Genomic DNA, 24,570 nt, shown 5'->3' on the forward strand with positions numbered 1-24,570 from the left:
GAAATAGCTTTTCTCAGTAAAGTTCTTAATAGGATGAAAGATGCTCTTTGAGATAAATACAGGGATATTCTTTGTTAACTACCATAATGTCTGGAGTGGTATTTAAATTCCAGACATTGCTATAACTCTTTGAAAGCCAGTTTTCTTTTTAAGTGTGTAATTATATATTGTGGAAAAATCACAGGTTTTATGTATGTGTATTTTTATTTATACATGACTCATTCACATTTGTGATTATATTTATGTAGTTCTCTAATATTTTCAGTTTAATTTCGTTGGCCTGTGTTTTCTTCTCCTCTAAGAAAATAGAAAATCTGTCCTTTTAGCTTTTGGATTATTAAACCCCTCCGCCTTCTTTTCTTGAAAACTCCAAGTTACCAGCCATTTTCTCAAGTTTATGATGCTATTTTGCCTCCCTTGGGAAAAATCTTTTTACAGTTATCAAAATCTGAAAATAGTCCTATGAAATAGAAATGGAGACTAGCTCCTTAAAATCCTAAGTAGTATGTGTGAATGTATAAAATAACCTAAGTAAATAAAAAGTACATCCACATTATAAATTTTCCCTGATTTCCTTTTAAAGATGAAATGTTTGTTGCCAAATTTTGTTTGTGCTTTTAATGTGCTGGGTCATCTGCGGAAAGCTGTCCTCTTCTCTCCTAGGCCACAGACCTCCACCAGCACGAAGCGGACATCGTTGTGTGGCAGATAATACCAATCTGTATGTGTTTGGAGGTTATAACCCAGATTATGATGAATCAGGAGGGCCAGATAATGAAGACTATCCTCTCTTCAGGGAGCTTTGGAGGTATCATTTTGCTACAGGAGTATGGCACCAGATGGGCACAGATGGCTACATGCCCCGAGAGTTGGCATCTATGTCACGTGAGTGCCAGCAGTTCTGAACTTTTGACTTTATGAAATGTCTGAGAGGTCTGGCTCAGTGTCACATGTTTTCCTTGTTAATAATGTTTAATAATACTAAATCATAATAGTAATATAATTAAACCCTGTTAATGGATAGACTCTTCCTGTGATAATACTGTGTCAGTACTATAGCATGGTGATTCAGAATCAATTGTGAGCTGGATAGTCCTGAGTTTGAACTTAGCTATATGTCATTTACTTGACAGATGATTTTTAGCTTCTAGTTCCTTACCTATAAAATGGAATTAATAATATCTCAGAGGGTTCAACATAAAGTATCATATATATGCTAGGCAAAATGTAGTAGAAGATCAACAAATGGGGTTTGCAGCTCTTGAGCAAAGTACTTCACATGTGGTATCTGTTTAATCCTCACAACATCTCTATGATGCCAACACTGGAATTATCGTCATTGTACAGATGAGGAAACTGAGGCTTTAGAGAGGCCCGAAGGGCAGTGGCTGTGAGTGCAAGCTCTGGAGCCAGACTGCCTGGGATTGAACCCTAGCTTGGCAAGGTTCTTTTTAGGAAACCTTCAACAAATTATTTAAACCTCTCACCACTTCTATTTTATCATCTATAAAAATGGAAAAGATAATAATAGTTCCTACCTCATAGGGTTGTTGGGAAGATTAATTTAGAGAGATTAAATAACTTTCCTGAGGTCACACGAGACTTTAAACCCAGCTCTCACGGGCACCAGAGCTCATGCTGTTGACTCTTACACTACATCAATTGAATAATTGGTTTAAAAAAAAAAAGTCACTGAAATAATACAGTAGCAGTATTTTCAGAATATTTGCCATCAGAGAGAGAAAAAGTATATACAAGTGTGTGTGATGACAGGAGCAGAAAGTTACTAGCAGGATATTCGTGTTCTTTTTATCTGGTGGAGGATTAAGATGACAGAAACTATAATTTAAAATGTAGAGATCATTCCCCTGGCAAAAACCGAATGGTCCTTTTATCCCTTCATCCTGAGTCCCACTGGGTCTTTGCTAAGGCAGCGATGATCCTTCATTTTCTTTTGCTTTACTGTGTACTTGAACTGTGTTAAGCAGCAGTGGTGGATTGTAGTTCATATCATTCTGTATTGTTATATACAGTGTTTCATGCATTTCACAATACATGTCACATATCAGACAGTGAGCTATGTGAAATAGTGTGAATTAGATCTTTTTCTGTAAAACTTTGTAGTAGTTGTATGTCAGTGGTTTGAGCTATCTTCTGAAAGTATTAAAGCGGACATTTTTGAGTTTCTCAGATTTTCTGGGTTAATGTGGGAACACATTGCAGGTAGCCAGTACAAAAATGAAATTTGTGCTTCTCCTTTCCCAGTTGTGCTGCATGGAAACAACCTGTTGGTGTTTGGAGGAACAGGCATCCCATTTGGTGAGAGCAACGGCAATGACGTCCATGTCTGTAACGTGAAGTATAAGAGATGGGCTTTACTCAGCTGTCGGGGGAAGAAACCCAGTCGTATATATGGACAGGTACCAATCTATAGCCAGTCATTGTGGATGTATTTGTTCAGATTTTCTAGTTCCAGGAACAATGTCAGAATATTTATATTGCCACCAATTTTTGTTAACAGAGAATAAATTCATTGTGGTTACTATTTGATATTTCAGTTCTGATGTGAAATTGTAGTTTGTAAATCTGGTTGCTTGCCTTCTTCTTTCCTTTTTTTCCCCTTACTCTTTGTTTCTGATTAAGATCAATGATCTAGACCTGTATGGAGGTTTCTGTAAATGTCAGGACCTCACCCACCCCCAATGAGAGATTTGGCTATTTATGGCCCAGGTCCTATCCTCTTTAGAGTGTTATGATGCTTTGAAGAGCTTTCTAACCTAAGTAATAGGGTAGATGATCCCTATCTACTGAGTCCCACTGGGTCTTTGCTAAGGCAGTGATGTTAAGAGACTTTTATACAGATCTGAGCTAAAACACAGATTATGTAGAAATTAGTTTCCAGTTAGGTTCTAGTGCTTCAAACCTTAGGTTTGAAAAGTTGTATCTAAAAAGGTAGGAAAACAGCTCACCATACTTCAGGGACCCTTTGAGAGTAATGGGCTAAGCTTAAAACAACCAAAGCTGTGGCTTCTTTCTCAACTAGCACTGGCTGGCACTGGTGCTGATACATAGCTTCTGAACTATGTGTGAGGCACATACTGGATGACCATATCCCACCACAGGAGGCATTTAAACTCTAAGAAATTACCATAACAATAGCAAAACTTGCACTGAGAAGAGTCTGGTGGAAAATGTCAAGTTTGGGGGACTGCCACCTCTAGACTTCTTACTTAAGGGATTCTGGTGCCTTATTTTCATATTTGCTCCTTCTCCTTAAGGGCATTTTTCTTCAGACTGCTTAGAAAGTGAAGCAGCTTTCAGTGGAAATGCTCATGTCCATGACCTATAAATTCTTTGGTTGGCTAGGACCCCTAAGGATCATCTGACGCCCTTTGCCTATCTAGATAGAACTTTCTTTCCAGTTGAGCAAAGGTAACTTTTCTAAAAATAATCTCTGTTTCTCTAAGATCTTTAGTCCTTTTTAAGGGTCTGATTTTTAGAAAGTTAAAAAATACAAGAAAATTTCATAAAAGCTGATTTGGGGATATCTAATAAGGTTACATTCTTCTTCAATCAAGTGTTAACGAGGAAGTCTCGTTCACCTTTCCTCATTATCCAGGCCATGGCTATCATCAACGGCTCCCTTTATGTCTTTGGAGGGACAACTGGCTATATTTACAGCACAGACCTGCACAAATTAGATCTCAATACCAGAGAGTGGACACAACTGAAACCAAACAACCTATCCTGTGATCTACCAGAAGAGAGGTGAGATTCTAGGATTAAAGCATATTTATTCTTTCTTGCTAAGATTTTACTTTTTTTTCAGAATATTGGCAGTATGGTTTGAAGAAGACCCTTTGGCCTGGTTAAAATAGCTAACTGGCTGTTAGATCCCAGTTCAGCATTAAAGAAGGATCTTCTGGTGAGGGAATGATATCTCCCTCTGAATTAAAGAATTTTTTTCCTGTTATTTCCTCTTGTACTTCAGTTTTCCTGCATTAGGAAAATAGTGAAACCAATGGTAACAATTGTAACTAAATTTCATATTACAGGCAAAATAATTACATTCTAGTTACTTTTTGATTTCCCTTCTTAACTTGCATATTAGGATTCTTTGGCTTATTTGCTTACAACCGTATCCCCAGTAAGAACACAGTGCCTTGCCCATAGTGGTACTCAGTGAGTGTTGGTTGGATGGATGGAAGAAAGGAAGGGAAGGTCATTTATTTTAAGTGCTCTGTTAAACACTCAAACATCACATGATTCTCTTTAGTTGCCTTCTAGTAGCAGTCGTAGATCTTTCACTTTTTTTTTTTCCTAATAGCAGTTGCCTCTTCTTAGAATTAAACTCACTGGAAAACTTAAAGAGGTTTTTTTGCCCTCTAGTTTAAAAGCAAAGACAGTAAATAATTTTTTATTCACTGTTTAGACTATTATGTCTTTGTTGCCTTTAAAAAAACGACATATGGGTGCCAAGGAAGACTTATTTCTATTGTAGTATCTTAGTGGGCTGATTATTGCAGAACTACCATGAGAGGACTTGGGAGCTGGCTTCGTATGGGGAGCAATTTTGATGTAATTTATTTTATCAGCACCAGGGCCTCCAGGGAAAGGAGGAAATAGATTGTTTTCAAAGCATTTTCACATGGTTGCCTTCTCTGAATCATCTTATGGACATATTATAACTTGTTTCAGCTTTTAGCTAGACTGCTTGGATAAAAGTTCTGGTAGGTGTTTCATATTATATTCACAGTTTTATGTAGCATAATTTTTCTGATATTTTTATATCTGTTAAATAAGTGTCTTAATTGGAAAGCCCATAGTCTAAGCTTTCTAATTAAATGTAGGCAAATCACTTTTTAAAACTGTAATAATTTCCCCCCTTATACAAAGTTATCACAAAAAGATTATAGAAAATCTAGAAAATACCAATAAGCAAAATGAAGAAAATAAAAAGCAAAATCTAAACTCAGGGATAACCAGGGTTAACATTTTGCATGTATCCTTATAGTCATTTTCTGTGCATATTTGTATATCTATAAATTCTTAGTAGGATTATAGCCTATCTGCTCTTATATAACTGATTTTTTTTTTCAGTTAATGACATGAAAAGAAGTTCTCAGTATATTAACCATCCTCTGTTCCTACATTCTTATTGGTTGCATGCTAATCCATTTTTTATATATTGTATAATTTATTTAACCAATTCACTATTATTAAACATTTGGGTTATTTCCAATAATTTATTATTATAAATAATGATGCAATAAAAAGTCTTGCAGCCAAATCTTAGGTAGATCATTTTTCCCATAATTATAAATGTATTTTATTGTATATTTTCAGATACAGACATGAGATTGCACATGATGGGCAGAGGATTTACATCTTGGGAGGTGGTACTTCTTGGACAGCTTATTCCTTAAACAAGGTATATTAAAAAAGAGAGAGAGAGGAAGAAGGCTAGAGAGAGGCATGTGTTATACTAAGCATAATAAGTAACAATTCTGTTACTGTAGATATTGTAATTTTCAAGCAGTTTCTTCATCAACACCTATTTTGTGTTAGACGCTCTTTATAAGGTTGAACTCTGTGCCCCTGATATGCTTTCCAGTTGACAGTTGCATAATTACGCACTGAAAATACTTTATTAGAATTATCTCTTTATGCTAGATGAGAAAAGACATTAAAAGAAAGATAATAGTAGGTTAAATGGAGCAACTAATTAGATTTGGAACCAGGATTCTCAGAATGTCACATCCCTCTCATTGTCAGTGCTGTGTATCTAAAAAGAACAGGCATGTTTAGGACTGCACATCACTACCTTTAGAAAGCTGCGTTCTGAAGGGCTTTGATTCATCTGTCTCTGTGGCATTTCTAAATCCATATGTCCCAGGGGAAATCTGTAGGCCTCAGAGCTCCTGATTGGGAACCTTAATGGTCTTTTTCAAGTTTTGTCAAAACTGCAGTTCCGTGTTTTCTTACCAACACTTGCTTTCTTCTGTTATAAAAATGATACATGTTCATTGTAGAAAATGTGCAAGTTGCAGAATTCCAACTTTCTTCTTCATTCTTTTCTATGATTTAAAAATAATAAAATTATGTATGTGCTTAATTTTCAATTGCTTCATTTAATGTTTTGCCTTATATTAGAATTAGGAAAGATCAGAGAATAGCAAAGGAAAAGAAGGCTTTTCAACCAAGAATATGTTTGTACAGGCTGTTATGAAAAATCCAGTTTTCAGGCTAGCTAAAATTTTTTGTGTATCCTCTTTTTTTCTTTTCTCTCCAAGATTCATGCATATAACCTTGAAACGAATGCATGGGAGGAAATTGCAACAAAACCCCATGAAAAAATAGGTAAATTTAAAATATTGATTCATTTATCTTTAATAAATGTATTTTATAGTTTTACTTGTTCTGAAAGAGAAAAAGGAATTTTATTGCATTATATGACAAGAAAAATATCTGTTAAATTGGTATTAGAAATTACTTGTGGGACTTCTCTGGCGATCCAGTGGTTAAGACTCCAAGCTTCCACTGCAGGGCACACAGGTTCGATCCCTGGTCTGGGAACTAGGACCCCGCATGCTGTGCGGCGTGGCCAAGAAAAAAAGAAAAGAAATTACTTGTATTCCTTAGCCCAATTATTATTCTTCCTCAGCAACTGAGCAGAGACTTTTATTTTTTTTATTTCATTTTTTTAAATTTTATTTATTTATTTATTTTTGGCTGCATTGGGTCTTCATTGCTGGGCACAGGCTTTCTCTAGTTGCAGTGAGCGGGGGCTACTCTTCGTTGCGGTGTGCGGGCTTCTCATTGCAGTGGCTTCTTTTGTTGCGGAGCACAGGCTCTAGGCACGTGGGCTCAGTAGTTGTGGCTCACGGGTTCTAGAGCGCAGGCTCAGTAGTTGTGGCGCACAGGCTTAGTTGCTCCTCGGCATGTGGGATCTTCCCGGACCAGGGCTTGAACCCGTGTCCCCTGCATTGGCAGGCGGATTCTTAACCACTGTACCGCCAGTGAAGCCCATGAGCACAGACTTTTAATGGGGATTGGTGAATTCTGTGGAAGAGGGGAAATCTGGGTAGGATAAAAGTAGGCCCTTAAATCAAGATCTACCTGTCTCTTTGTGGGTAAAAGGGCTTGGGAAAGCCACTAGTAACCCCTGCCCACTGCCACCTCACTTTGTTTTCCTGACACCTTAACATTATATCATTATGATGAAACTTATGATGGCTTTATTCTAGTGTGAAATAAGGCAGGATTGGAAGGACTAGTCAATGTTTGCTTTAATGCAACAAAGGGATTGTTTTAAGCAAGTTGTTCATAGTATGTCTTTTGCTGTGTCGGATCACCATTACTCCCAGTCTTTCTGTGAATAATGGAATTTCTGTATTTATGTGTTTGGCAGGTTTTCCTGCAGCCCGAAGGTGTCACAGTTGTGTTCAGATAAAAAATGGTAAGGATTTTAAATAACAGGCTGGTTCCGTTTTTGTAATTGTACATACTGAGATTATTTTATTTCTTAATGATAACTCTTTAAAAGAGGCATAACTTTGGGGAGAGTCTATTTCTTTTAGTTTAGACTTAAAGGGAAATCCATAAAGTTCTGCGTCTCTCAGCAATTTTCATAAAGTAAACGAATGTATTGTTTGGGTTCCCTCAGTTATCACAGAACTCAAAAATAAGTGATAAATAAGCTTTTACTCTACCACCTAATCGTTCAGCACCCCACCTCAACAGATGTCTCTGGTTTTGGTGGGTAACACTAATAATCCTGACATACAGTAGAAACCTTGGTAGACATTGTATTAAAATTGTAATGGCTCCTTCAGAGTGTTATTTCATTAAGTTTATTCTCTTCTCTATCTGATACCAGATAGAACTCTTAGCGCATTCTTTGGCCATATTACAACACAAGCATTGTATGGCTTCAGAAAGCAGCTGCAGCTACTTTATCTGAGTGTGATAAATGACTCCTCTTTGGACAACCGTCCTGTCTTTTAATTTACAGCTTATTTTATAGTTGGATATACCACCTTAAATTTTTGGAGGGGAGGAAGGTGTGTGTAAATGAGTTTGATAGCCTGTATCCTTTCAGCAGCTTAGTTCAGATTTTACTAGGATTATGCTGCCATCTCTAGTACAGAGGCGCTTTTTATTATGCTTCTGCTCTTTGGACAAGATTTATAGATAGTGGCGTTGTTCAGCTTTGCCTCTCTAAGAATGGATCCATACTTTTTTTAAATCCTAGCCAGAAAAGTTTCCAGTGTATTTTATAGTTTAATTGTATTGACTTAAACTTGATCTAGATTTGAGTTAACACGTGTATTCATTTGGTTCTTTGAGTCCAGGCACCATACAAATGGAATTCAGCTATAGTTGTGGGCATTTAGCTTGAAGGTTCACATAGCCTTTGTTACATGTTGTCTACTTAGTTACAACTAACTGACTTTATAAAAACAAAAAGAACAACAAGAACAATAATTAAAAAAAAACCTTTGATTTTGGGAAGGTTTTGTTCCTGACATAAATAACTGGTACAGGTCAAATGGGACTTCAAACTGTCCTCTTTGGGCTGAAGAAAGCTTGGAAAAACCTCTTTTGTGCCCCCAAACTGAACATTGCAGGTTAATTGTCTAAGTAGAGAATGTTTGTCTCTATGGGCAGAAAAATGTCTATCCTTTTCAGGATGTTATTTAAAAGGAGAGTTTGCAGCCTGGTGGCCTGCAGATGTGTTCTCTTTGGCTCATGTGTGTATTACAGTTTTTGAATTAGTGGCCAATATTTAAAAATCAAAATGTTTCACTTTTCAAAAAATCTGGATTTCCAGCGTCTTTTAAAAAATTGGAAGATCTGGCAGTTGCTGACCCTAAGTCCTGCATGGCATCGATGAGCTGGAGCTGCATCGCCATCTTCCTCGTTAGAGCATGTGCACTCCTGTTTGTTCCCTGGACCTATTTGTTTATTTTCCCTGAACCTTCTTGCTCATTCACTTCCTATGCCTGGCACCTGTAGTTGAGAACCTAGACATGAAGCTTCCTCAGAGGCTTGCATTCTTAGCCCTAGCAAAGATCCCAACATAGTGTCCGAACTTTAGTGAGGGACAGGACAGCAGCATGAGCGGCCCGCCAGCTGGAGTCCTGTATGGTATGGGGACTGAACTGGTCCCGTGTCACCTAGCCGTGAGAGCTACTACAGGACATGCTGTCACCGTGGCCCTTTTCCTTTGTGTGATTTTGGCTTTCTCTTTTCCTGATAGATGTGTTCATTTGCGGGGGCTATAATGGAGAAGTGATCCTGGGAGATATCTGGAAGCTGAATCTGCAGACTTTTCAATGGGTAAAGCTCCCAGCTACCATGCCAGAGCCAGTTTATTTTCACTGTGCAGCTGTTACACCAGTAAGCTTTCATTTTCGTATCTTTTTTATGTAGTTGCAGATGATAAGGAGATATTTTTAGAGATATAGCAAGAAAAGAAGATTCTGATATTAGCAAAGCTTGGATTAAGAATGTGTTTTTAAAACCTTTCTTCCAAAGCTAGCTCTTCCTCTGAGAAAAGGGGAGAAAAACCATCATAATACAAGCTTAAAAGAGCAACATAAATGTAAAAGCAATGCTACATGTGGCATTCAGGCCCTGACAGTGACATCAAAGGTGTTTCCTGGGAAGGCAGAACAGTTTTACCCCCAAGATGCCATGTTATTGAAGATTCTACTAGTTTCTTGAATGCAAAGACCTTTATTTTCACCTTGTACCCTAGTACTGGGCACAGGGGATGCCTAATATAGTCTTAGTTTACCGTTGTTGGAGTTGTTGTTGAAGTAAAACCAGCCTCTTGCTTTTCCCTTAGTAACTCCTTCAGTATCTAAGCCTTTCTTGATCTCTGCACTGTGTTGGGATCAGTGAGAAACTTTTCTGTTTCCTGTTGTCTAATTCAGCCTACTATGAACTTTTTGGCTGAATCTTCAGCGTAAGTACCTGTTTCTCTCCCATGTGAATTTATCCTCTTTTGACTGCCATTTGTTCATAGGCTGGTTGCATGTACATTCATGGAGGAGTGGTGAACATCCACGAAAATAAACGGACTGGGTCGTTGTTTAAGATCTGGCTGGTGGTTCCTAGCCTGCTGGAACTGGCGTGGGAGAAGCTGCTTGCGGCCTTCCCCAACCTAGCAAACCTCTCCCGGACACAGCTTCTGCACCTTGGACTCACACAGGGACTCATCGAGCGCTTGAAATGAGGATTTCTGGACTGTTCATTGATACTGGAAATGTTAATTTAAAGAGACTCCTTTATTTATGGGCAGTGTAGAATGTGCTACAGAGAGGATTGGTTACCCTGATCAAGGCCTTATTCAGAAAATACATCAGATGCCTTTCTGTAAATTGTTTTAAGTTTATGGAATCTCACTTTCCCTCGTGCTTTTTTCTTTGCTTCTCTCCCTTCTGCCCCAGTACACACACACATACTCACATACTCCCTCTTCCTTGATGGAGTTGAGGGAAAGTCTGAAAGTACCTTAATAATGTTATGAATTAAGATAAGATAAAGAAAATTTTAGAGGAACTCTAAGGATATGACCCTGTCAGGCAGTGCTCTATAAATTAAAGCAACGTCATCGATAAAAACAAAAATAAAATTTAAAAAATTAAATCCAGCAACAACAACAAGAAGTTTTGGGGATAGAACAAGAAGGCTAACCTTGAGACTCTTGCATATTATAGGGAAAGCTAGATGTTTAACTTCCTGTTTTCAAAGGTACATCTAACTGAGTAGCTGGATCTAATGGCAGCGGTGGTTGATGTCTTGCTGCCTAGGTACCCAAACCGATCCTTTGACTTTGGAGAAAAGTTAAGCAGCTCAGCAGCTCTTGATTAGTGATTTCTTTTCTCATCCTTATGGTGCCAGCAGTGATTAGAGTTGACTTGTCTAAAGACTTTACTGTGTGTTGTAATTGTGCTGTTTGTCGTTGCTCTTAGAAATTATGGCACCAAGAACATGTCAAATCAAGAAATTTATGGTGGTCACAGTTCTTCGTTCTGGGCAGTTTTGAAATTCTCCTATGCTTATTAATGGTTTCAAGTATCTTTTTGACTTCACTGTGGGGAATTGCAGACCCTAAGTGTGTGGCATAAATGCTGTGGGACATAAATGTAAGTTCGTGAGAGGCCTGAATAGAGCAGGGCAGGGAGGGCTTCTGCTCTGGGCTGTGAACTTTGACTGTCATATCGGCCATTTCCTTTCAGAACTGTTTCTTTTTTTTCTTTCTTTATTGGAGTATAATTGCTTTACAATGGTGTGTTAGTTTCTGCTTTATAACAAAATGAATCAGTTATACATATACATATGTTCCCATATCTCTTCCAGAACTGTTTTCTTTTCTCACTCTGGGCCGTGCACCTGCCGTATTCTCAGGCAATGGGTTTTATCTCTAGAAAACCAGTTGGCCCTTGATTTTTCTCTTAGCTTTTTGCCTCATTTTCTGTCTGCTTTAATGTGCATGGTGCTGTGAGTAATTACCTAGTAACTGGATAAAAGGTCTTGGGGAAAAGCCACAGGTCATTCTTCCTGAAGAACTAAGTATCATTTTTAAAACTAGCATGAGGAAGGAATGAAACTGAGGATCATTCACTTTTTGGTGTGAAATTTTAGTTCTGGTTTGTTTTGTGTTGCATTTTAATTCTAAAAAAGAAATGACCTAAGTTTTTACTTGCTTTGCCATCAGGCTGCTAGAGTGGTCACTGAGACATGAGCAGTTGGAAGTCCTTCGGTGTATGAAAGGTGCTAAAGGTGTGCAAGAGGGCACAGTGCTGATCATTCCGTTGGTTACGTCATAACAGGAGACTCAGATGGGAGACTAGGGACATGTTTTTGCTTTAAGTGCCTCTTTTTCGCTTAGCTTTTAAAATTATTCTTCTCCCTTCGTCCCAGAAGGGAATCTCTTAGGCTCATGTGTGGATTGAAAATCACCTTTGAGTTATGGCTAAAAAGTTACCATCTAGTGTTCAATTCTGGGGAAGAGAAGAATGTGGCCTCTAGACTTGGACTCCTAACCTCCAGGCCTTATTATAACCTCCCATCCATGTGGGGTTGAGTTCATAGAGCCTGTGTTCTGCAAGGTCTTGTAACAACGTTTCATCTGTGAGTTTGGGTCCTTTTGGGGAATGAGGGGGTAGGGGGAAGCAGGGAAAGCAGCAACTCCTCCAGAGGCCCCATCCCCCTCTTGCCATGACCAGTCTGGCCTTTAACTTCTTGCCACCCACTGCTAGGCTTGTTCCAATGAGGAGCTCTCTCCAGAGCAGGTCAGTCTGAGCAGCTCCATTAGTTCAAAACAAAGCTTTGCTGCATGACTCCAATCTAGTCTCTGGATGTTTGGGCAGAAACTATCCATAATTAAACAAGTCACACTACCCAGGGTGGCAAAAGGATCTTTGTCCTGGATTTTTTTTTTTTTAACATCTTTATTGGAGTATAATTGCTTTACAATGGTGTGTTAGTTTCTGCTTTATAACAAAGTGAATCAGTTATACATATACATATGTTCCCATATCTCTTCCCTCTTGTGTCTCCCTCCCTCCCACCCTCCCTATCCCACGCCTCTAGGTGGTCACAAAGCACCGAGCTGATCTCCCTGTGCTATGCGGCTGCTTCCTACTAGCTATCTATTTTACGTTTGGTAGTGTATATATGTCCATGCCACTCTCTCACTTTGTCACAGCTTACCCTTCCCCCTCCCCATATCCTCAAGTCCATTCTCTAGTAGGTCTATGTCTTTATTCCCGTCTTACCCCTAGGTTCTCCATGACTTTTTTTTTTCTTAGATTCCATATATATGTGTTAGCATATGGTATTTGTTTTTCTTTTTCTGACTTAACTTCACTCTGTATGACAGACTCTAGGTCCATCCACCTCACTACAAATAACTCAATTTCGTTTCTTTTTATGGCTGAGTAATATTCCATTGTATATATGTGCCACATCTTCTTTATCCATTCGTCTGTTGATGGACACTTAGGTTGCTTCCATGTCCCAGCAATCCTACTACTGGGCATATACCCTGAGAAAACCATAATGCAAAAAGAGTTATGTACCAAAATGTTCATTGCAGCTCTATTTACAATGTCCTGGATTTATAGGGATCAAAGACTGAATGTTCAGCCTCTGTGCTTATCCTTCCATAGTCCTTGGGATATAAGCAGGTCTCTAATTCTGTGACACAGAGAGCTGAAAGAGAGACTGGTTCAATCCACACTTGCTAGCATCTTTTTTTTTTTTTTTTTTTTTTTTTTTGCGGTGCGGGGGCCTCTCACCGCTGTGGCCCCTCCCGCTGCGGAGCACAGGCTCCGGATGCGCAGGCTCAGCGGCCATAGCTCAGGGCGCAACCGCTCCGTGGCATGTGGGATCTTCCCGGACCGGGGCACAAACCCCTGTCCCCTGCATCGGCAGGCGGACTCTCAACCACTGCGCCACCAGGGAAGCCCCTAGCATCCTTTTTAAAACCTTTTGAAGGCGGTATTCTTTGAGGTAGACTTTGGAGGCCTGACATCCAAGACCTTGTGTGTGACGTTTTCATAAAAGTACATATCTTTGGTCTAAAGTGTCTTCTTTTAATATAACACTAGTGAAAATGATGTAGTATGATCAGCTCTGAGTGCTATAGAACCACACATGTGCACGTGTTCTGAATGCCAAATGAGACTGTGTGTATGATGACTTAAATGTAGATGACTAGAATTTTATATAGGGAGTCACCAGGCATTTTAGTATATCCAAAACCAGCACTCTGAATTCCTGACACTGTTACTTGACTTAGGAAAGTTTATGCCTGCTGCTTCTCTGCCTCTTTGAGGTACTCCCAGCTATCTTACTGCAGTCCTGTAAGTTTAAGTGCAATATATAGAAACACATATGGATATATACAGATTATATATAAGGTGTGACTATAAAGCAGGTAGACTACTATTTTGTATCTGTCTTGGGGAAGCCAGCTCATTACTTTAGAGTCAAATTATACCAAAAATTTGAGATGTGATTGGCTGGCTTAGGCCAACTCTTGGTAAAGCTGGACTTTCAAGTCCAGTACCTCCTTACTCCAACTCTTTAGAGACTTGTTGTTTCTCGGGTTTGTTAGAATTGAGACTTTTCCCCAGTCATATTTGTACTATCTCATGTTTGCATATCTTCTTACATTTCTTTGCCTAGGAACAAGGAAGTCTACCTGTAAGGAGTTTTCTAAATGGAGAATTAAAACCTAATATTTAATACTATGAGTTCTCCCATGTATATACTAATTTATCTGTGAAAGTAATACTTTATTAAATGAAGAAAATGATGCTTTCTTCATTTAATAAGGTATTTTCCATATTCTGGAAAATCTATAAACCAATATAGAATAGATTGAAATTTTAACTGTTCAGGGGCCAAACTGAAACCCTTTCTACTGGCAAATCTTCTTTTTTCAGGGCCCTGGTGACATGATGTAAAAATTTGCTCTAAGCTATTCGTGTCCATTACATAGCTAGATTTAAAAATATAATAATAAACATTAACATTTCTAAGCAAAAGGTATATTAACAGTGACCTTTCATTACCCAGAGTAAAGCACAGATAATTGAAATCCATAGATAATCAGTGTTTCAACTTTTCTATCAAACAATTGATTGATTTATAGTTCTTCCTTCTCCCTACCCTTTCCCACAAGCATCTCCTTTTCAGTGGAGTGGGGCTAATGTGTAGTCAGAAATTGAAAAGCAGGAATCACGGAGGGGCTAGAAACCAGCAAACATATAGGCAGCCCAGTTAGCTGTAGGTGGTCAACCTGATGACAGTGGTTAATGGTGAGTTTAGATGTCACTCTTCACTCTTCTGCTTTGGCATAGTCTCCTGCCCTGAGTTCTAGGCTGTCTCTCCTATAACCACCAAAGAACTCTTAGCACATATTGGAAGAAAAAAGCTGTGTATGATGCAGAGGAAATCCCATCATTTGAATACATTTCTTTGGATCTTTGCAAATACTTGCTTTTCCACTATTCTTGAAGGAGCCTCAACCTTTCCTACAACCCATAGCTTGGCTTATAGGAAAGGTTGAATTATCCTCTAAGACTACGTTGGTCTTAATTCTGTAAAACCAGTTTGTTTTTATGTGGTCTTAAAGATGTTTAGAAGGTGGCATAGGTTACTGAATTGTCCACCTGCCAGCACTCTGATATAGCACAAAAAGTCAATTTCCTCATTCTTCATTGTTCTAGCATTGAGCTCCAGGATGGATGAGGGTTTATGGTCCTATGATCATAAGCTTCCAAAACTGGTCACCATTCGCTTAAATTGCTTAGGTTCCCCAAATGCCTCGGGGCTCTAGGAGCGTTGGCAGGGCCTGAGGTAGGCTTGGTAGAGCTCTGTAACCTCTGTGTGCATCGCCACCAGATCATGCCCAGCAGTGGCGTTTCCCTTCTAAGGTTGTTAGATTTGGTGGAAAGTGACCTCTTCCCTCATCTGGTGTTATGGAAAGAAGTTTTGAGTTGTGCTTCAAAAGTGGTACCATCTTTTTAACATAACTTTCATGTTTTTATCTTTTATTTTTTTCACTTTTTAGAAGTTTTTAAAAGGCCCTGCTTAGTCACTGTACAGGGTGAGTCAGAGGCAGTTTCACCAAGCTGTAGTAATTGCTGTTTTACTAGTTGCACATTTAGAATACAAAGGAGGCATCAGAAACACACTGATTTTCTCTAAAGCCACTTCCTTGTACACAGAGTCTGAGCAGGGACAGCGCCAGGCATCTCCCTGTAAAGGCACCTGCCAATGAGGATATTTCTGGAAGAACTAGGCAAGAAAGGGAAACCTCACTCACATGCAGTCTCTGAGGCGAGCCTGGGCTTGGCTCTTGGTACAGGGTATGCTTAGGCCACACACGATGCTTGCCTTACTTTAAAGCTGTTTGCCACAGTCCTGTTAAATAGTGTGGAAGTCCTTTTGCAGTCTGGTGTGCATGCCATATGATCAGGACAGCTTTTCCCACCTTACCTGGTTTCCTACAAGCAGGTAGGAAATATAGTGAATTTACCCTAAAATGTCCAGTCTGTATTTATGTATCTTGTCAGTGTTTTGCTGTTGGTTTTCTAAAACAATCTGATCAATAAATCTTATCCAGATCTATTTGGTTCAAGGCCACCTTGATTGTCTGACAGTAACTTGTGTATGTGAGCTCACCTCTATGACCCAAGCGTCAGTCCAACCTACCTCCGCCACTCCCTTTACCACCCCACAGGGTCCAGTTTTCTCTCTGTGTCGTCTACCTTTCACACCCACCCACTGTGGGCGCCTTCTCTCTGCTCCCCCTCTGCAACTCCTGGACACACGTAATCCACTCAACGCAACGTGGCTCCCTCCAGGACATCAGCAAGGGAGTAACTGTGGGGCAAGGCATACTCCCTTTTACTGCCCCCTCCCATATATTCCCCAGACCACCTCCACACAAGTTTATATGGATGTATCAAGACTTCTGAAGGGTTGGAGGAGCTACAGGGAATTCAGAGGAAGAATGTGAAACTTTACATACAGAGTCACGACTATCTGTATGATTCAAGGGAAAAGCCCCAGGAGGATCTGAGCCCTTCGCCAAGGTCCTTTGGGAATGAAACCACAGTTCCTAGTTCTGGAACTGGTCTTCCAGATGCTTCCTTCTCCAAGACCTCTGCTTTGTGTAGTTTCACTTCTAATGAGATCCCCTCTCCCAGTAGTACTTTTCTTCATGTCTCTTTAAGTGTGAAGTAGGGTGGACACTCGCAAGTCTGGTCACTTTTAAGGTCTCCCATCCAGAATTGCACATGCACCTTTCGTTTTCCAGTGTTTCCATTGACAAACTTTTGGATCAAATACACCTTCCCGGGATGAATAATCTTAGATATTATAAATCCACAAGGAGGAAAAGATATAATTTCTGCCCCTTAATTAATTTATAAACCTTCCCAGCCCACCTTACAGTTAACATTTTACAGTTATTATGCAGAGCAATTTTATTTCCTTTGGTTTATTTTTCCTGTCTCTTCAAAAGTATACTCCCCTCAGACCTCCCAGGAATAAGAAATGGACCTTACACCTTTTAAACCAGCCAGAGCTTCAAAATGAACTCATGTTAGTATCTGATTTGGTTCTTAGATGAGACCCATTGTAGCTTAGGAGGAGTTTTCAGTGGCTTAGTTGGTTCGGGTGGGTTTGTTCTGCCAGTTTCATGCATAAAATTCTAGTTTGTCAAAATGCTATCACTAAACTACTGTTAACTGAATAGTACAACCACATTCTCTTGAGTTACTCTTCTGCAGTAATTGTTTGAGGGGAGAAGACATTGATAAAACTATCCAGTTCCCATACTACCTTCAGATGAAAGGCCCAGGTTCCAGACCAGCCCTAGACTATAGAATTTTCCATGATGATGGAAATGTTCTGTGTTTGCACTGTCCAATATGTAGTAGCCACTAGCTGCTGGCTCTTGAGCACTTCAAATGTGGTTTTTGTGACTGAGAAACTAAATTTTAAATTTGATTTAGGGCATCCCTGGTGGCGCAGTGGTTGAGAATCTGCCTGCCAATGCAGGGGACACGGGTTCGAGCTCTGGTCCGGGAAGATCCCACATGCCGCGGAGCAACTAAGCCCGTGCACCACAACTACTGAGCCTGCACTCTAGAGCCCGCGAGCCACAACTACTGAGCCCACGTGCTGCAACTACTGAAGCCTGTGTGCCTAGAGCCCGTGCTCCGCAACAAGAGAAGCCACTGCAATAAGAAGCCCACGCACCACAACAAAGAGTAGCCCCTGCTCGCCACAACTAGAGAAAGCCCGCGCGCAGCAACAAAGACGCAATGCAGCCAGAAATAAAATAAAAAAATAAAACAAATCTAAAAAAAACTTTTTTTTTAAATTTTTGATTTAAATTTATTTAAATGTAAATAGTCACACGTGGCTAGTGGCTACCTAGACAGTACAGTTCTAGAAAAAGACATCCTGGAGAATTGGGAGACCAGGGCTTGGCTCTTGGCTCAGTCCATAATAGTTCTGTATGCAATTTGCTTTCCTTTGGGCCTTGGTTTACTCATCTGTCAAGTGAGGAGTTTGGCTAGATAATCTCCAAGGTCCCTTTCAGATCTAACATTCTGTGATTATGACCAAAGGCCTGGAGCATAATGGTGAACATCATACGTGAGAATCCACACTAGGACTGGACTTGCATTAGCTCTTCACCTTGATCTTCATATTAAAATCGTTGATCCTACTTTGATAGGAAGTCTACTGCAAAAGCCAGGTAGTTCCTTAGTGAGTGACACAGTAAAGGGTACCCACTTGCTCATTGCAGGCTCCGAGGAAGAGTGCTGAAAATGGAGTATGGAATAGAACAAGGCCAGCTGCCAGACTCACCTATGACCCACTGGTTTCCAAGCACGAGGCCTGCTTGTTAAAAACAGATTCCCGGGCCCAAATCCCAAGGATTCTGTTCTTGTAGGTGGGTTATTTTAACATACTCCTCAGTTGATTACAATTTAGCTGGTTTACAACATTTGGGAATCCTTGTCCCACAGCTGAGCTAACTGTCTGGTACTGGCTGAGATGACCAGGAGACCTCCCTACCTTACTTGTCACTGTCACACTTCATTGCCCAACAGGGAACTAGAGCAAAGGTCAGAATAAGTGCTTCCCAAAACTTGCTCTGTTAGAACTCAGTGTGAAGATGGCAGACTGGCCACCCACATTCTCCTCCTCTCCCCCTTGGAAAACCACTAGTAATGATAGTAAAATGGCCTTAGTTTTCTTTTCCCTAAAATGGGGCTAATAACAATAACCTGTCTCTTGACATTATTGTGTGCCTTAAATGAGCAGATACATGTAAAGTGTTCAGAACGATGTTTGGCACATAGTAAGCATTATTAGGTTGCTCTCTGGAGTTGAAGGAATAAGAAATAAAGGTGAAGTACTTTTACTTACTAAAATTATAAAAATAACCAATAAAGAAACTAAATATGAGAGGATGAGACAGGAGAGGTGGAGTGATGGAAGTGAGATAAATCCTCATCTTCCATACCAGGAAGGAAAAATAACAGAATGTCTCAAATAACCAGGAAACACATTAATTAGAGATGTAAAGGTATCCAGAGAAAGACAAAAGAGCTAACAGTTGTAAGACAGGTTGGAAGGTAAGAAGAGCTGCAGCAGGGGCTGCTGTTTTTTCAAGTGTGTTCTTGGTTTTTGTTTGTTTGTTTTCCTTTTTTCCCCTTTATAAAGCAGAATTTCACAGCTCTTTCAATTTAGTTCTTCAGGATACCGTAAATCTGGGTCCCTTCTGACCAAGTCTGGCTGTAAATGATTGGGTAATTCAAAGGATGGGGAAGCCTTACCCCATTCACAGATTGCGAAGCTAAGACAAGCCAAGTCAGAGGATTTGCCACGAGAGCTAGCCTGAACCGCAAAGCCCAGAAAAGGGGCGCCCTGCCTGCAATTCCGAGAGGTTTTCTGTAATAACTGCCACCCGCCGGGCGGGGCCTGGCTGCAGGCAGCAAGTCGTTACCGAAAGAACCCTTATCGAAGGGCGTCTGGAGAACCACATCCGCCCACCCTAGCCGCCCGGGGGTGGGCTGTTCCGGGCAATGAAGCCCTGGGCTGGGGCAGGGAAGGGCCGTGCTGTCAGGACTTCGGGGTGCGCTGGGGTGACAGCTTCAGGGACGCCGGATCCCCGACGCGCCACCTCCACTCCTGCAGTGAGACCCCCGCCGCCCCGGCTTTTGCCCGGTTGGGCCTTGGACACACGGCGGGGCAGTCGAGAGTCGAGTTTCTCCGTCCGCAGCAAGATTACCTGGTGCTGCACTCAAGCGTCGCGAAGAGCCGTCCCGGTGGCTCCCCTGCCTCCCCCTAGCGGGGATGGAGCCGGCGGAGCTCCTCCCGGAGCGGGCAACCGCCAGCCGGCTGGACCCGGAAAGAAGTGGTGGTGGTGGAGGGGGTCCGGCGCTCACTACCTCTGGGTCGGTTCCTAACTGAGCACCTACTACGTGCCGAGCGCAGTGCCGGGTGCTGGGGATGCAGCAGGGAATATGGCCCTGCCTTCAGGGAGCTTGCATCTGGGTGCGGGTCGGGGTGGGGGGCTAATGTGAATACTATTTTACGTTTTACATAGAAAAGTTAGATAAAGCCATTTTAAGAACCCAGTGAATGAGCAGGAAGAGCTAGAAAGCGCCATGAGGAAGAATGTTATGGTAACAGACCAAACCCACCTCCTGGAGTCTTCTAGAAGGAAGGAGAAAGGGGAACCCGGAAGAAGAGGTACTGGAGGCGAGAAAGGAGAGGCAGGCCAGGCAGATCATGACGAGCTGGGCAGATAGTTTAGCTTTTATTTTAAGAGCAGTGGAAAACTTTAAGGCAGGGAGAACACAAAAGGATGCTTCTGGCTGCCGCAGGGAAGGTGCGAGAGGAAGCAGGACTCTTAGGAGGACATGGCAGCGGTCCAGGCAGGGTGAGGATGCTTTGGGCCGGGGCAGCGGGCACGGCTGGATTTCAGCTCTCATTCCTCCTCACCCCGAGCAGGGCGCTCTTGTGCAGTGAACAACTGCCCAGCTCTGGGCTTAGGCCCAGCAACCTGGGCCAGCACCGCAAAGACTTTACTATCACCCAGCCCCGCAGGGAAGAGGAGGGTAGGCCGGAGAGAGGAGCCCCGGACCCTGCCCGCCCCAGGGCCCAGAGCCTCCCAGTGCAGCCCACCACGCCTACCGGAGCGGCTCTCAGGATTGGAAAGGGGCGGGGGCACCACTCTGAACCGGAATGATCTGGTTTAGAGCGGCTGGCTTTCCGTCCTCCCTCTCCTTCCGCGACAGGCTGGTTTTTGCCGCAGTCCCTGACCAAGGTAAACAGAGAAGAGGGAGGAGGGAAGAATGCTCTGTTTCCATGGCAACCCAGAGGGCAGTCGTTATGGCGCTCTCGGGTGTGTGTGTGTGGCTTCAGGAGAAAGAAAAGGCTCATTAGAAAAGCAACAGGGAGTAAGGCCGCTCCCCACGCACACGGTGGGGGGTTGTTCTGGAACACGATGTGGGCCTGGAGGAGGGGAGGAGAGGAGGCAGGAGTCACGCACTCGCGGTGGAGTGGCAGATGAGCCAGAGGGCTGGGGACACACCAAAGTGCTATTGTGACATCTATCGGTCACTCATCCTCACACCCAGGAAGCAAAAAACAGAGATGCCAGAGCTCTCAGAGCCTCCCCAAACTCACACCTGGCTGTCCCTTTCCAGAAAATTTTTTCGTGGGGCAGCTCAGCGGAGGGGCAGTCACAGATTAGATTCAGAGCCCCAGGCCCAAAGACAGGGTTTGTCTGAAACAAACAACTGCGGGTGAGCTAGGGGACACCGCTGTCCCTTCTGTGCTCCCCTCAGAGGCCTCCTGGGCTCTTCCTGTACCTCCTTTAGACCCCTGGAAGGCTGACACCTCAATATGGCATCATGACTATGGAAAAGTCATCCTTTTGCTGAAGGGGGGAGTGTGATGAAATAGACTAACTTCCACACAGGATTTTGGGTGTAGGGTCACAGAGGAGTGTTCCCCTCAGCCCTCCAGAGGACAATGACTGTCTCTTTTTCACCGTGCCACTCTCCAGCCGCTGACTGGAGCCCTCTTTCGCACTGCGGTCTTCCCTCAGGAGCAACGTGAGGGCATCATTAACCGCTTCTGGTTTCAAGGCTTCATGTTAGATTCATCAGAAACTCCTTCCACCAGAGGAATCGGCGCAGCAGCTCCTGGGAAGGGCCCTTCTCTCGTTTATCTCACCTGTGTGCGCAGGGATGGGAGAAAATCTGGAACAGAGGGAACTTGTAGGTGGTAAACTTCCTGCCCCAGCGAAGCAGAAGGAACCTGCTCAGAGGAGAAGCGGCTGCAGTGACAGTACAGGGGAAGCTGGAGGGAGGTCCCTCTAACCTCAGTTTCCCCAGGCCGTGTAGAGAATCCTGGCAGTGGGGTTTCAGAGCCCAGGAAATGCTCACCCACATGCTCTCCAGCCCACACCCTTCTCTTAGCCTGGGCCCTCAGGCTGTGGTCTGCCTGGGGGATAGACACCTTCAGGTCAGAATTGGGGTACAAGGGAACGCCAGGGGAGCACAGGAACAAGGCACAGAGATGCTCTCTTCCCTTGCAGAGCACCCAGAAGTGTCAAGTTTACTCAGCTCTTTCCATGGCCCGTGGATTCCAAACTTCTTTGACCTCAACTCCCGCCACCCTCTTCCGGCCACAGCACTGCCTCGCTGTTCCTTGACCAGTCAGTCATGCTCCTGTGTCAGGGCCTTGGCACTGGCTGTTCCTTCTGCCTGGAAGTCTCTTCCTCCAGCATCCACAGGGCTCAATCTCTCACCTCCTTCTGTTCTTTATTCAAATGTCATCTTCTCCATGAGGCAGAGCCAGGGATAGAGTGAGGTGAGTGAGGCAACCCAGCCTTCCCTGACCCCTCTATTTACAATTGTAGACTGCCACCCCGACTAGAAGTCCCTATCCTCTTCCCAAAGCATGGAACACCATCTCATTTAGTATTTATCCTATTTATTGTCCAACTTCTCTATTAGAATGGAAGTGTCATGAGGGCAGGAATCATCCCTGCCGTGTTCTTGTTCTGTTTTACCCCAGAGCCTAGAACAGAGCCTGACACACAGTAGGTTGCTCAATATACACTGCTGAATGGATGGATGGATGGATGGGTGGATGGATGGGTGGAGGCGTGGAGAGATAGATGGATGGTTGGGCTGGTGAATGGATAAATGAGGCCATGGGTTCAATAGGTTTTGTCTTTCACCTGTTCTCAAAACAAGTAAAAGATGTTCTGCATGCAGCTTAAGAAGATGCTGGCAAAGTGACCTAACACTCTCTTGGTAAGGCACACTTGGGATGCACAGGACTTACTATTAAAAAGAAAAAGAAAGAAAACTAGCTGTTAGAAAAAAGAATGAAGATGGACTCTGCTATTTCTACCAGACCTGGTAGCCTCTGCAGGCTTTAAGATTCCTTCTGTGGGACAGCGATGACAGCATGGGTAGAGCCTGAGACTGGAGTCCAGGAGCCTGCCCACTGGGTGGAGTAAAGTGTAGTGGAGGGCAATAGCCAAGGTGCACTCCCTGCCCCTACCCCATGCCAAGGACTTCTGGGGATTGCTCAGGGTGGGCAGCCATGAAGCAGCTCTCTGTGGGCTTTGAGCCCAAATGGGACACGCTGGGAGGTCTCTACCACCAAGAGACTCAGTGGGTGTACTGAGAGAAGATGCAGGAAAGGCGGTGGAAGGGGTGGGGGGAGGGACCACTCAGAACCACACTAGTTCTTCTCTCAGGCAGGGAGCCCTGACACCTGCAACTGCAGGCTCCACATGCCCCTCTGCTTCACGAGGCTACCACTGTACCGCTCACTGATGCAGAGTCCCCTGTAGCTAACTGGCAACAGCAGGTTCGAACAATGTCAGTCAAACCCCACTTGCAGTGTGAGTCACCTTCAATTTTCTGCTGCCTGCCTCTTTCCTGATTGACCTGATAAATTCAGGACAGCTTTTATTGCTTTGGGCAAAAAAAAAAAAAACCTGCCATTAAGATTTACAGAGCCAAAATCTGGTACAATGTAATCTTCAGAGTACTTTACACAGTGAGTTTCAGAAGATGAGAAGTTAGCATTTCAGAGGTAATTTCATAAAAATGATGATCAGATTAATCACTTTGTCAATTTATTAGTGGTGTATAAAATAATTAATTAGCTTTCTTGGAGTCAGCAGTGCGAAAAGGGACTCTAAAAGGTACAAAAATGACTGTGTCAGACAGTAAGTATGTTTTGGGCACCAGATCTTGAGAAAATTCTCGCTGGTGGAATGTCTGGCATGGGTTCTGTGGCACAGAGACAAATAAGAAAGAGAAAAGCTCTGGGAGTGCCCAGGTCTCCCCGAGACCCTTTGGATGTGACTGCTGGAGACTTGTCTGCACCTGCCGAGTGCCTGCTGACCTGCCACGTGTTGAACTGTCCTGTGACACCTGGAAAATGTGTCTTGCCACGCTGTGGGTTGACAGGCTGTTCTGATGGGAGAGCCAGGGGTGAGTTGTAGTCCATTTGTGAAATTACCTGTGAGATTCCGAAATGGAATAAAATCAACTCGGCCGTGGCTGGTTATAAACAGTCTGAATGGTTCCGTAGCAACGTAGCACTCAATCAGCTGCCACATGCTGGGGCAAGGCTATGTCCCCAGCAGACATTACCGGTTGCACTGTGTTCCTGAAAAAAAGATATGTTGCAGTCCTAACCTCTAGTACCTCAGAAGGTGACCTTATTCAGAGATAGGGCCTTTACAGAGGTAAATTAATATGAGGTCATTAGGATGGGTCCTACTTAACCCAATGTGACTAGTGTGCTTATAAAAAGGGAAAATTTGAACACACACACGGACACACACAGAACGGCATATGAACCTGAACGCAGAAATCAGGGCGATACATCTGCAAGCTAAGGAACACCGAAGATTGCCAGCCAACCACCAGTGCTAGGAGAGAGGCATGGAACCCACTCAACACCCTGATCTTGAATGTT

At 42.6% G+C, this 24,570-nt stretch overlaps 1 protein-coding gene across 3 annotated transcripts in view; it reads left to right on the plus strand.

The window, feature by feature from the left end:
• The window catches only part of KLHDC10 (kelch domain containing 10), a 59,135-nt gene extending 42,980 nt beyond the window's left edge, over nt 1-16,155 (plus strand). For all 3 annotated transcript variants that reach the window (XM_067747002.1, XM_067747003.1, XM_067747004.1), the window contains 8 exons: nt 664-885; nt 2,266-2,420; nt 3,620-3,768; nt 5,347-5,431; nt 6,294-6,360; nt 7,412-7,459; nt 9,263-9,402; nt 10,034-16,155. In XM_067747002.1, the coding sequence (XP_067603103.1) occupies nt 664-885; nt 2,266-2,420; nt 3,620-3,768; nt 5,347-5,431; nt 6,294-6,360; nt 7,412-7,459; nt 9,263-9,402; nt 10,034-10,243 (1,076 nt within the window). In that variant the 3' untranslated portion in view covers nt 10,244-16,155. The remainder of the gene's footprint in view (nt 1-663; nt 886-2,265; nt 2,421-3,619; nt 3,769-5,346; nt 5,432-6,293; nt 6,361-7,411; nt 7,460-9,262; nt 9,403-10,033) is intronic.
• Nucleotides 16,156-24,570: the final 8,415 nt, after the last annotated feature.

Source organism: Pseudorca crassidens, chromosome 8 (assembly GCF_039906515.1).
Source record: "Pseudorca crassidens isolate mPseCra1 chromosome 8, mPseCra1.hap1, whole genome shotgun sequence".
NCBI lineage: Eukaryota > Metazoa > Chordata > Mammalia > Artiodactyla > Delphinidae > Pseudorca > Pseudorca crassidens.